At 38.5% G+C, this 13,657-nt stretch overlaps 1 protein-coding gene and 1 long non-coding RNA gene across 2 annotated transcripts; one reads left to right on the forward strand and one right to left on the reverse strand.

Annotated features, from left to right (window-relative positions):
• The first annotated feature begins 2,303 nt into the window (after window positions 1-2,303).
• LOC133533254 (uncharacterized) lies at window positions 2,304-3,797 on the forward strand. The gene is made up of 2 exons (XR_009801840.1): window positions 2,304-3,167; window positions 3,455-3,797. It is a non-coding gene; the product is annotated as an uncharacterized LOC133533254 (long non-coding RNA).
• A 2,014-nt stretch (window positions 3,798-5,811) lies between these two features.
• On the reverse strand, window positions 5,812-10,023 carry LOC133533250 (uncharacterized protein K02A2.6-like). The gene has a single exon (XM_061872204.1). The coding sequence runs from the start codon at window positions 9,859-9,861 to the stop codon at window positions 5,812-5,814; it is 4,050 nt and encodes a 1,349-aa protein (XP_061728188.1). The 5' UTR covers window positions 9,862-10,023.
• Window positions 10,024-13,657: the final 3,634 nt, after the last annotated feature.

Here is a 13,657-nt window from a genome sequence, read left to right on the forward strand (position 1 = left end):
TGAGAGAGACCTGAAACTAATGCAAAGAAATGAGATGATAAGAGGACTTGATTTCAAAGAAAAATCTCTTGAACCATGTGAAACCTGTATCAAAGGTAAAATGTCAACTCTACCATTTCAAAGCTATGGTGAAATATTCTCTACTGAGCCTCTACAGATAATATACAGTGATGTATGCGGTCCTTTCGAGCATCAATCATTGGGCGGTTCGAAGTATTACGTCACGTTCATAGACGACTTCACAAGATACTGCTGTGTATACTTCATGTCAGAAAAAAGTGAAGTTATCGAAAAATTCAAGGAGTATAAGAAGAACGTCGAACTATTCCATAAAACCAAGATACAGAACCTCCATACAGACAATGGTGGTGAGTACCGATCAAAACCTTTCGACAACCTCCTCAAAGAGTATGGTATAAACAGAAGACTGACTACTCCTTACACACCTCAATCGAACGGGTGTAGCGAGAGAAAAAACAGATCTCTGATGGAAAAAACAAGATGTCTAATGCTTGACTCCAATGTCCCTCCATATTTATGGGCAGAGGCAGTGAACACTGCTAATTACCTGATAAACAGAAGCCCAGTAAGAGCTCTGAAAGGAAGTTCGCCCTACGAGAAGTGGACAGGAAGAATACCATCAGGAAATCACCTACATGTATTCGGAAACAGAGCGTTTGTTTTGAATAAAAATCGCAGAGGAAAATTGACTGCGAAAGCTATTGAAGGAGTGTTTATAGGATATGCGAGAAACGCAAAAGGTTTCAGAATATACATACCGGCGAAAAATGACATTTTTATCAGCAGAGATGTACGAATAATGGAGAAGATGCATTTCAAAATTAATACTGATGAACAATATGAAAATATTCAACGAGCACGTTCAGAATCTAAAAAAGAAGAAATTGAATTAGAACCTTGTAAAACTAATAATTACTTACCTTTTCAGGAACCTAATCAATTTTCTTCTGATTCAGAGTCTTTTTTCCAACCTGTTGTTGCTGATCCAGAAAATTCAGAGCCATTTGAGATACCTGACCCTGCTCCAAGTGCAAGACCACAGAGAGTAGTGAGGCCGCCAAAATGGACACGAGATTACGAGCTAAGTAGTTGTGTTACTATGTCTGCGTCTGAAAATAAAACTGACTGCTCGCTACTTACTTATGAAGAAGCTGTGACAAGCACGGACAAGCGAAATTGGGAGAAGGCAATTCAATCTGAGAAGGATTCACTCGAAAAGAACAACACGTGGGTAATAGTTGACAAGTCAGAAGCCAAAGGACACAAGATTCTGTCCAACAAATGGGTATTTAGAATAAAAGATGACGGTACGTACAAGGCGAGATTAGTCGTACGTGGCTGCGAGCAGAAGGGTAACCTGGATTTTGAAGAAATTAATAGCCCAGTTGTAAGTCAATCTGCTCTAAAGACATTATTAGCCGTTGCCGCATCTAAAAATTACTACTTCATGATTTTTGATGTCAAGACCGCTTTCTTATATGGCGAACTGACAGATGAAGTTTACATGAAACTACCTGTTGGCTATGACATTGGCCAAAATGGAACGGAAAAAGTTTGTCGATTACGAAAATCACTATACGGATTAAAACAAGCTCCGTTCACATGGAATAAAACCTTTACCCGAGCGATGTTTGATTTAGGGTTCAAGACAATAAAAACCGAAAGATGCGTATTCGTAAACGAAGACAAGTCAATAATAATTGGATTGTTTGTTGACGATGGACTGGTCATAGGAAAAGACCGAAAAAAGATAGACTGCTTATTGAAAAAACTTGAAACAAAATTCGAGATGAAAAGAAATGAAAATCCAAATACTTACCTGGGTATGGAAATTCATAACTCCAAAGAAGGAATAAGGTTGACACAGAAGACCTATATTAACGATACTCTGGAAAAATATAATATGAAAAATGCTAAATCTTGTGACACACCTGGAAGCAACGATGCCAAGTCGACACAGGAAACTCCTCAGGAGAAGGAATACCCCTATAGAGAGGTAGTGGGGAGTCTACTGTATCTATCGACCAGAACGAGACCTGACATTGCACAGGCTGTAAATTTAGTTAGCAGAAATGTTGAAAATCCGACTAAACAAGATGTCGTAAAAGTGAAGAGAATATTCAGATATCTAGTTGGAACGAAAGAGAAGGGCATACTGTTTAAAAGAAATAGCCCGTTAGAAATTATAAATGCCTACTCGGATTCTGACTATGCGGGAGATCCGAAGACGAGACGAAGCACATCTGGCTCAGTACTTATGATAGCAAATGGACCTGTTTCATGGGCATCCAAGAGACAACCCATAGTGTCCCTTTCATCTACAGAAGCTGAATTTATTGCTGCAGCAGAATGCTGTAAAGAAGCGTTATACCTAAAATCGTTTTTAAAGGAAATAACAGATATAGAAGCAAAAATAAATCTTCATGTCGACAACCAAAGCTCGATACAGCTAGTAAAATCTGGTTCCTGCAACAAAAGATCTAAGCATATAGACGTGCGATACCATTTCATACACGAACACTTTGTGCAAGGGCTGATCAACATAAGCTACTGCCCAACCGAAGTACAGTTAGCAGACATAATGACAAAGCCATTGGGTAAAGTGAAGTTTGCTGGACACTGTGAGACGTTAATGTGTGGATAGTGCCATACTGCAGCCACATGAGCATCCACCAGGAGAAGGTGTTGGAAAGTGCTGGCTGTTCATATTGTCTATGATCGCGGGAATATTTGAATTTGTTTTCTTGACATGGTTTTCTATTTTGATGTCATTATATCGATCGTGTAACATGTGTTGATTTTCTCTCTGAATAAACCTAATCAATATTGCATCAATATATTCCTATTATTTCGTCACTGCTTTCCACCATCAATATACCCTCCATAAAGCCTTGCACTTGGGTCTGGCCGGTTAGAACATAGACAAAAGTCTGCAATGTCAATGCAGTCAAAGTCATTGACGCAAAACTATTTTCATTTTCAAAACTATCAGTTTTCATATAAAATGATTAAATAACGATTTATATTCTTGAAATAGATTTATTGATTAATTTTTAAAATTAAAAATCCACCGCACATTATCTCCGCTCAGACTCGGTTAAAGTTTAATCCATTTTACTGAACTAAGAAACAACAATTATTTCAAGGTAAGAAATATTTTAATCTATAAATAAAATAAGTGTACTATTGCCAAATTCAAATACATAAATTTAATCTTACCACCCTCTTAAGTTGCACGGCCGCCCTATCGCGTCCAAAATTACAATCTAATGAATCTAAATTCATCATAGAAGTAAATTCTAACATTGTTTTAGCTGGCAATTTAGAACTCTGGTAGCTATTTAATAGCTTATATAATACCTTGCTAATAGCAAGGTTAGTAATTAGGGGCATAGGTTATAGTATTGTTTAAAATGTGACTGTTTTGTTTTAGAGGGTGAACGTGAGCAAAAAATCCTTGGGCGTCATATCATTTCCTTGGAAAGGCACGGATCCGCCACATAATTGTGACTAGTTGTAGTTTCCCGGTGACCATCAACAAGACCGCTGCACTGAGCTGTGGAGCAGAAAGTGTCCGACAATCGGATAGATGTAATAACAACTTTGTCTGTCATATATTCATGTATTTTTAGTTTTTTGGGCTAATATATGTGATATGATTACAAGTTACACTAATTGCAATTGTGGAGTAAAATCAGATGTGCCAAAGATCATGTTTTAGATATATAAAAAGCTATATTAAATGCAATAAATAGTATATGTATATATATATAAAATTGTTTTTATCATGAAGATTTTAATGACTTCTATTTATTGTTATGAAGGTGATCTGGGAATTAAAACATGCGCTAAAAATAGATGACCTAAACATAAATAACGCCTTAAAAAACTCAAAAGATAATCACACGCACAGGATAGGTTAACTATTTGGTACCCACATCAATAATGAACCGAAATTACCGACCTGTGGTTTAATTGAATAAAATTCATATAGGTATGTAGATATTATATGGAAGTGTCACAGTTAGTTCAACAAGCCCCGTCCGATACATAAATTTGTATAGAAAATGACTTTTTTCCTGCCTATTGTATGTTTTTCGAACGAATTAAGCTCTTTTGATCATAATATATAGGAATAAAAATATTTATAACTTAATAATAACTGTATTGTTACCTTTTATATAGAAAAAACTTTAAAATATAGATATCATTATCTCTTAGGACAAAAGATGCCTGTGATTTTGATTAATATGTGACATAATATTTTTTTATTTGATAAATACTAATTTAAAAACCTCACCCCAACAAAAACAAAAAATGAAAAAAACACAAAAAGAAATTCCGTCGCCGGGATTCGAACCCAGAACCACTAGCTAGAACTGGATCACTACCTACCAACACCCGCCAGACTAAACCGGTTGTCAATTTTAGTACTGAGATACAAAGAGAGCGCCACTAGTATAAACGAACTTTTGAAAGGGGCATTTTTTTGTATGGAGTTAGCGTTCTTCTCCTAGTGAGTATTATATTCTTTGTTCGTTATCCATTAGCATTTCTATGATGTTAATTTTTAGTGAAGATATCAAAGACCCAATTAATTGCCCACCACCAAAATGGCTCGAGTCGGCGGTGGACAGACAACGGGGGGCCCACCACGAAAACCGAAAATCGCATATTGCGGGGATCTTTCTCTTTTACTGTTACTAAGACGTAATTAGAGTGACAAAGAAAAATGCCCGCAATTGACGAACTTCGATTACCGCGGTTATAGCCCAGTGTCAAACCGAGAGTTGTGACGTCATCATAATCTTCAATGTCGTTTCGACTTGGGTCACGTGACGTGTGTTAAAAGATATTTTAAATTCAATATTTACCAAAATATGCTCATTAGAGACCTCTAATGAGCATTTGGTGGACCCACCAAAGGTAGTTTAACTTAACATGTTCTTATGGTCCCTAAGAATTTATTGGGACACAATTTTGCCCTAAGATTTGTAGATAGAAATAACCCTACTATGATGTTAATATTATTAGCTAAATAAAACAAACAAAAAAAGCATTACATTTAATCTGATAGAAATTGTAGTAACTTTGTATATTAATTGGTATCCCCAACTTGACGACGTATTTGGGCAAGAACGCGAAAATTTGTACATAGGCCTTTTTGTCATGTCCCCAGGTGATATCATACTGTTTCTCAAATTTCATAGGGTTTATGAGGATTGTTACCAGATCATTTGATTTTAGATTAAATAGGCATTCTATGCTTGCTAAAATATGACGCAAAAAATTATAATAAAATAGAAAAATTCTTGTCTAAAAAATTGCAATTTCATTGTGTAGGTACTGTCCCCTAAAAAAAAACTGGCATTTGGCAGCACTTTTTCATAAGAAAAACGATTTGCACTGGCAAACTTCTGGTTGAATTTTGAAGTTTGGCGGGTATTTTATAATTTTTTAAGTTCAATTTGTTGCCATAGCCAGAATTTCTTCTAAATAAGTAATATTTAAACCTGTCCCCGGCATATGAATCTGCCGGACATGTCCGCGTTCCGTTACCATACATTAGAGGTTTTTTGTTCGATTTGGTAGTTCTTTTTTTATTTAAATAGCAACATTGTAATGAGACAAAAAAAAGTAAAAGGGATATCTATGGTTATTTAACCATTTTGCGGAAAACATCTGTTTCATTTTCGGCGTGTGGCGAGAGGTTGTGTTTTTGCGTGCACTGTCCGGTAAGTAAATATGTTTGATTTTTTATGTTAAAACGTGTTTCCAAGGCATATTTTATTACAATAACGTAAATTGACTGTTTACGATTACTTGAGTGTGAAAAAAGTGTGTTAAATAACTCAGGAATTGTAGAAATCTTATAGATTTCCACTCTCTTTCCTCCCCCGTGCTATTAGGCTGCCGTTCCTCGCTCGGCGCTGGCGAGAGCGGGCGGGCCGATGATGTGTCATCGTCCTGGATTTCTATGTCTTCATCAGAGTAACTAGAGTAAGCGCAACCGTGCCCTTTATCTAACACAATTTGGTTTTTGTGTTTTTTAAATGTTTTGAAAGTAATATTGTCTTTTACTATATAAACAACTTTGCCAACTTTTTTTACAATTGTGCCTCGGCACCACTTAAATTTACCATTTGCCTCGAAGGCCTTAAATAATACTAAATCTCCTCGAGAGAAACATTGCGCCTTACGGCACATTGACGATTTATTCTGTAAACACTGATTTTTTCGTACAGTATTAGCGAGCGCCGGAGATGAGGGTGACGATATTTTAGGGTTAATTAAATCTAACCGAGTCTTTAATTTACGTCCATATACCAACTGAGCAGGCGAAACCCCCGTTGTAGTGTGTACAGAATTTCTGTAGTCAAATAAGTATTTCAACAGTCTTTTCCACGAATTCTGTACCCCATTGCCACTCAGTATACTGGTTTTAATGCCCTTTTTAATTATTTTGACGTAGGACTCCTGCCCGTTGCTAGCCGCGTTATATGCCGGTGATGTAACATGTGAAATCCCGTTTAACATACAAAAAGCCTCAAACTCGCGCGACGTGAACGACGTACCATTGTCGGTTACCAATGTATGTGGAATTCCAAATCGTGACATGAATTCACAAATTTTTTCTATAGTCGCTAAAGATGTCATAGTGGTTTTCATATTATAGACTTCTACCCATTTTGTATATGCATCTACTATTACTAAATATGAGCTTCCGTTGATCGGTCCCAAGAAATCACAGTGTATCCTGTGGAACGCGCACGGCGGGTACTCCCATTGCGCGAGCGGCGCACGCGCGGGGGAGGGGCGTTGTTGTATACATATGGTGCAAGCACTTATCAACCTTTCTAAAGCCGCGTCTACTCCCGGAAACCAGAACCTAGACCGAACTTCAGCTTTTGTTTTTACAATGCCTAAATGGGATTGGTGTACTTCGGCTAAAATTACGCTTTGTAATTTTGCTGGAATAACCACTTTGTGACCTCTCATGACACAGCCGTTTTCATAAGACAGCTGTAACCGACATAAATAATAAGGTTTTAGGGCCTCCTCTGATACCTTTTTAGGCCAACCGTTTAAAATAAAATGGATCACTTTTTGCAAAATAATATCTCTTTCCGTGTGCTGTCGCAGCTCGGTTAATGTCACCGGTAAATTACCATCCACAACGAAATTAATGTATGAGGCTCGATCAGGAATATCAGTTGTGGCGGTTGCGCAGCGCGCGGCCTCCCCCCGCGCCCCCGCTGGCCCGGGAAGACAGGCTCGAGATAAGAAATCTGCATTGTTATCCGCGCTCCGAACATACTCGATTTTATAATTGTAACCGCTTAAAAACATAGCATAACGTTGAAGCCTGTTTGCTGACACTTCTGGTATGCCGCGGTACGGTCCAAAAATCGACAATAGGGGCTTGTGATCCGTACGAAGGGTGAATGGTACCGCCCTGCCGTATAAATACTGGTGGTACCTTCGTATCCCGAATATAATGCTAGTTGCCTCTTTTTGAAGCTGTGAGTAACGCTTCTCCGCAGCATTCAGGGTGCGCGATGCGAATGAAATAGGCCGCTCGGTACCATCAGCTTCAATTTGAGACAAAATCGCACCTAAGCCACACGGTCCAGCATCAACGGTAAGAACTATATCCGCAGCAGGGTTAAAATGTGCTAACACTTGCTCAGAAGCCAAACATTGTTTAATAGCCGCGAATGCCCTATCATGTTCTTCTGTCCAGCACCATTTAACCCCTTTTTTTAACAAGTCATATAGCGGACTCAGGATGGCCGACGCATTCGGCACGAAACTCCTATAATAATTTACTAATCCTAAAAAGGATTGTAACTGTTTTTCATTTTGCGGTATTGGAGCGTCTAACATGGCTTTGACTTTAAGCGGTGATTTATGTAAGCCATGCTTATCTATCACGTATCCTAAGTAATTTACCTCATCTTTAAAAAATTCGCACTTCTCTTTTTGTAACGTGAGGCCGGCTTCTTGTAACCTTCTAAGTACCTCGTTCAGCCTAGTTAGGTGCTGCTCGGTGTTTTCGCCCGTGACGAGCACGTCATCGAGTAGACACAGCGTGCCCGGAACCCCCGCAAGCACCCCCTCCATGGCGCGCTGGAACACGGCGGGCGCCGAAGAGAGGCCGAAAACCATGCGAGTATATGTAAACAACCCACGGTGAGTATTTACACAAGTTAATTCTTGCGACTTTTCGTCTAACTCAAACTGGTTATAAGCATTAGATAGGTCTAATTTCGTAAATTGTTTCCCGCCGTACAGCTTTGCAAAAAGTTCGGTTACAGTAGGTAAGGGGTACTGGTCAACCACCAGCTGTTTGTTTACGCCCGTCGAATAATCAGCACAAATCCTTATCGCCCCGTTACGTTTTAATACCGGCACAATAGGTGACGCATACTGCGAGTGGTCGACCGGTTTTAAAACTCCTAATGATAATAATCGATCTATTTCCTTATCGACTTTGTCCCGTAGGGCGAATGCGATCGGCCTCGCGCGGATAAAAACTGGTTTAGCGTTTTCTTTTAACTGCAAACTGACTTTATATTTATTAAATTGTCCTAATTTATCGGAAAATACTGAGGTGTAACGTTTTTCCAATTCTCTTATTGTATTGCTAGTTTCCTGGTTTTGACCACAATAACGGACAGGCGAAATTATCGCAAGCTCTAAATTGAAACGCGAAATAAAATCGCGACCTAGGACATCGGCGCCTGCTTTACGCACTACGTAAACTTTAAGCGTATGAGTTTGGTTTGCGTAAGTGACGGGTAGGCGGACTGCCCCCAAACATGGAATGTTATCACCCGTAAACGTAATTAACCGATTCTTTGTAGCTGACAATGGTACATCGCTAAAATGCTTTTTGTACGTATTTACATGCAACGCAGTTACGGCTGCTCCTGTATCTATTTCCAAATTAATTGGACGGTTAAACATTAAAACTGTTTCAATCATCGGTTCCCCTTTGTTTGAACGGATATTAAATATCTTATAACACTCACCGTCATCGTCATCGCCCTCATCCACGGCGTTCACTGCCATGAAATTCACACTTTTACACATCCTTTTTAGATGCCCTGTAGCTTTACACTTTTTACACCTGGATTTCGCGAAACGACACTGCAATGTTTTGTGATTATAGTAACCGCACACTTGACACTGCTCTTTTTTACCGTCAGCGCCGCCGGTATTCGCGGACGTACTGTCTCGCTGTAGCGTTTTTTCAACCTTGAACAGCTGATCCTGGGATATTTGCACCGGTTGTGATGCCGCTGCCCCCGTGCGAGCACAATGTACACTTTCAGCCAGCTCGACGGCCTTGGCTAGAGTAAGCACAGTAAGATCCCGCGCAAAGAGCTTCTCCTTCTCCGGACCGGATGACATTCCCATGACGAATTTGTCGCGAAGAGCTTCTTCCACATTGCTAAAACCACAATATGCAGACAACCCGCGCAACCGTGCCGCCCATTGTGGAAATGTCTCCCCTGACTGCTGTGTAGCCGCGTAAAATTTGTACCGCTCGCCGAATCCACAGCGCTTCGGAGTGAAGTGGTCGTCCAGCAGCTTGACGATATCTTCGTATGGCACGCTCTGCAGCTCCTTCGGTAACGCCAGGTCCGCTGCAAGCTTGTATGTGCCGTCGCTGAGTGCGCTAAGGAGGATCGCTCGTCTCTTTTGGCCCCCCGCATCTTTGGTGTCGTCAATATCATTCGCGATGAACCACTGCGCAATACGTCCTTTGTATGTCTCCCAAGACTGCGTAGTGTGGTCAAACGAAGACAATAAGCCGAAAGTAGCACCAGACATTTTTCGTTATTTTATCTTTTTTGCTATGTGGGTAGTCGCCGCCAGTGATAGATACGTGGGGTGAGACAAGTGAAACTACTGCTTGCTGTTAGCGTACTCACGTGTATTCGTAAGTTAGCGCGGTGGGTGTGTGCGTGAGCACACATACATATGCAACAGGTTTTGTATCGGAATACCCAATTCCGTTACCTCCTGTTCGTTACTATCGCAGTGGTAATGTATGGGCTGGACTTGAAAGTAACGAACAGGACCACGTAAAGCAAAGTTTACATGGTGCTAACTTGTTCTTTTTCTACTATTTTATTTCACAAATATTTTCACCCATTTAGAGAATGTATTGTTTTTAGCACTCTTAATATTTGACGATTGTTGGTTACCTCAAAACTCTACTTTCATAAAAAATATTTCCTAATTTTAAGCGTTATGTAAACTTGACCTTACCGTGTCCTGTTCGTTGTGAGCATGTCCTGTTACGAGACTGTACCCTAAACTCAGGTTCCTAAAATGTTGATATTAATATATAATGTTTAAAATATGTAGAAATGTTATTTAAATAAAAAATTTAGTTTCTTAAAATATACGAAATTTAAATAGTTAAATATCCGAATAGTCAATAATAATAATAATAATAAAATTCTTTATTGCACACTACATAAAAAACAGATACAGAAATTGATAACATATACACATTGGTAGGTAACAACAGGCGGACTTATCGCTAAACAGCGATCTCTTCCAGACAACCTTCAGATAGTGAGATGGCGAACGAAGCGAAGTTAACGGGTGGTGCAAAAAAATCAAAATAAAGAAAAAAGTAGTAAAAATACAATATAATACATATACTACACATATAAAGTTAAGATAGACTACATTATTACTATATACAAAAAATATATACATATATATATATATATATATACATATACATATATAAATGACAAAGGAAGCCATAACAACGACAACGAGTTTAAAAGAATACGAGTATAGGACCTTCATGAAATAGACAAATAATGTTCTTTTAATAGGTTTTTAAAAATGGGAAGTGATTTAGCACGTCTAATATCAATGGGTAGATTATTCCACAGCCGGACAGCACGGGAACTGAAAGAGTTGTTGTAGAATTTTGAAGAGGAAGGAGGGGGAACAAGTAGCAGATTTTGAGAGCATCTAAGAGATGAAAGAAATTTAAACCGGGCTTTAAGATAACACGGAGTATTGGGGTGGAACAGAGTGGAATACAAGAGGGAAAGAATATGCGTGTTGCGACGGAATCGGATGGGTAACCATTTGATCTGCGAACGAAAGCTTGAAATATGATCGAATTTGCGCAACCCGAAAATGAACCTAATGCACACGTTTTGAAGTCGTTCGAGTTTGTTCAATTGCTCTTCAGTAAGGTCTAAATAGCAGATATCAGCATAGTCCAAAATAGGCAGAAGGAGAGACTGAGCAAGCGCAATTTTAGTGGCGAGAGGCAGGAAGTTACGAAGTCGACGTAGGGAACCAATCGTAGCAAAGATCTTTCTGCTCACCTCACTGATCTGCGGAATCCACGAAAGAGTACAATCAATGATTACACCCAGATTTTTGACCTGGTTAGAGAAAGGAATCAGTACCCCATCGAACAGAACCCCAGGCAAATCATCGAAATCGACTCTTGCTATACTTCTTGGGCTGCCAATGATAATTACTTGAGTTTTAGATGGATTAACCTTTAAACCATAGCAAGAGCCCCATTCAGAAATGCGTTCTAGGTCGGTGTTAATGGAATGTACAAGATGTGATAAATCATCTAGCAGGCCTTGTGAGTAGATTTGGAGGTCGTCGGCATAGAGATGATAAGAAGAGAGGAGATTGGAAGTAATAGAATTAATGAAGATAGAAAATAGTAAGGGGGACAGCACACCACCCTGCGGGACGCCGGCCAGAGTACTGCACCAAGATGAAGAAGAAGAGTTATCAACTTTAACTCGTTGCCGACGACCATCCAAGTAGCTGCGGAACCACTCAATTGCTGCAGAAGAAACATTGAGAGAGCGTAAAATACCCAGTAAGATGTCAAAATCAACGGTATTGAAAGCGTTGCTGAAATCTAGCAACGCAAATATATGCAAATCTTTGTATATTTTATACCTTAAGTAACGTACCGGATAGGAAAAGTAGATAAATTTTGTTAATTTCTAGGAAAGCGAACTGATTATTACATTTGAAATGTAAAAAAACAAGTTTTCTTTCATGTAATAAATAAAATTTGCACATATTTTTCGTTTTTATTATCCTAATGAACCAAAAACTAGCGGTAACGAACAGGATCCAAATGAGTGCCCACTTCAAGAAAATTGCTAATTTCTCAAAAAACAACGTTTTTTCGTGAAAACTTTTACGATTTTCAGGAAAAAGAATTATTGGAGATATTATATTAAGCGAAATACCAAAGGATATTCTGCAAAAAAAAATCGATACTAAACTTTGAAGCAGTGTCTACTTTTCGCGTTCTTGCCCATTTTCGTGTATTTTCAAAATACGTTAATGATGCCTTTCAGCATTGATACGTATAATATTGCAAAAAAAATCGTGTTGCACTCCGGGAGTGAAAAGAAAGGAAGTGAAAACTTGAATATTAACGTTGTCTAGTTTTAATATTTTGGAGAAATTGAGTAGCAGTTTTATAAAAAGAGATAATTCTCTATTATACCTACGTAAATAAATTTGAGTGCGGAAGATATTTTAGCGAATTTTAGTGTTAATATATATCATGAGACGTGGGCAGGCCTACAGCCTAAATCTGTAAATGTTAATGAATCGTTCACCATTATATTAAGTAAGTACGATAATTTCAGCCCTTAGACGATGCCACCAAAAAAGTCTAGTTTTTGAAGCAAACTTTCCTTGCGAAATAGGCTACAATTAGCACTTTTTGGGTGTTCGGCTCAAGTTCTGCTCCTTGGGTTACGTCAACAATATCGAAATTTCCTGTAAACAGTTTGGATCTATCACAACAATACACAAATATAAAACTGTTTTTTTGCGCAATTTAGACGAAAATTGCGTTTTTGTTTGATTATACATTGGACATGTAAGCTTATTTTGCAAGAAATTTTGGGAGTAGTGCCTTTTTAATAGGCGTACGATATTTTTTTCATCGGTACGATAATTTTGACACTCAATGATAATTCTCTTCCGCTCACCTGGCAACACTTTGTTAAGTCACTGTCACTACGATTAGTATTATAGATACTATAGATAGCCATAATATCTCCAAAAAGCAAATAGAAAAAGCGCGGGAAACGTGAAACGCGGCGGTCTAGTTTTTTGTTTCTCGTACATTATTTTTATTGTAATATCAGGAAATCGGTAATTTGTATATAATTTTTCACATATTTTGTATATATTCTTTTATTTGTATATATAATTAGTGGATTTCTTCATAGTTGGTAAGTTTTTTCGTGTAAATTTTCTATGGGGGACGACGATCCTCCTGATCCTGGAGGTGGAAACCTCCAGGTCGGATGTAATGTGACCGTTGATTCGGCAATGGATACTGACACTTCTGTGGGTAGCAGGAGTGAACTTAAAAGAAATAAAGTACAAAAAAGATGCAAAAATTGCAATAAAAAAAGAAGGAAAAATAATGGCGGGGAATATTCGTGCGATTGCCAGGAAAACATACAAAACTCCCAAGCTCTTTCGAGTTCTAGCACGCAGCCTACCATAATCCCCTCTGACAATTTAAATACAAATATAAACAATAGCGCTATTAGCACCAAGGTTGGTAGGAACTTATTTTCAAATTCAG

This window comes from Cydia pomonella, unplaced genomic scaffold (assembly GCF_033807575.1).
Source record: "Cydia pomonella isolate Wapato2018A unplaced genomic scaffold, ilCydPomo1 PGA_scaffold_143, whole genome shotgun sequence".
In the NCBI taxonomy this organism is placed as follows: domain Eukaryota; kingdom Metazoa; phylum Arthropoda; class Insecta; order Lepidoptera; family Tortricidae; genus Cydia; species Cydia pomonella.

Excerpts from the sequence above, each read along its gene's own strand:
- LOC133533250 (XM_061872204.1), bottom strand. The coding sequence starts at position 9,861 with ATGTCTGGTGCTACTTTCGGCTTATTGTCTTCGTTTGACCACACTACG.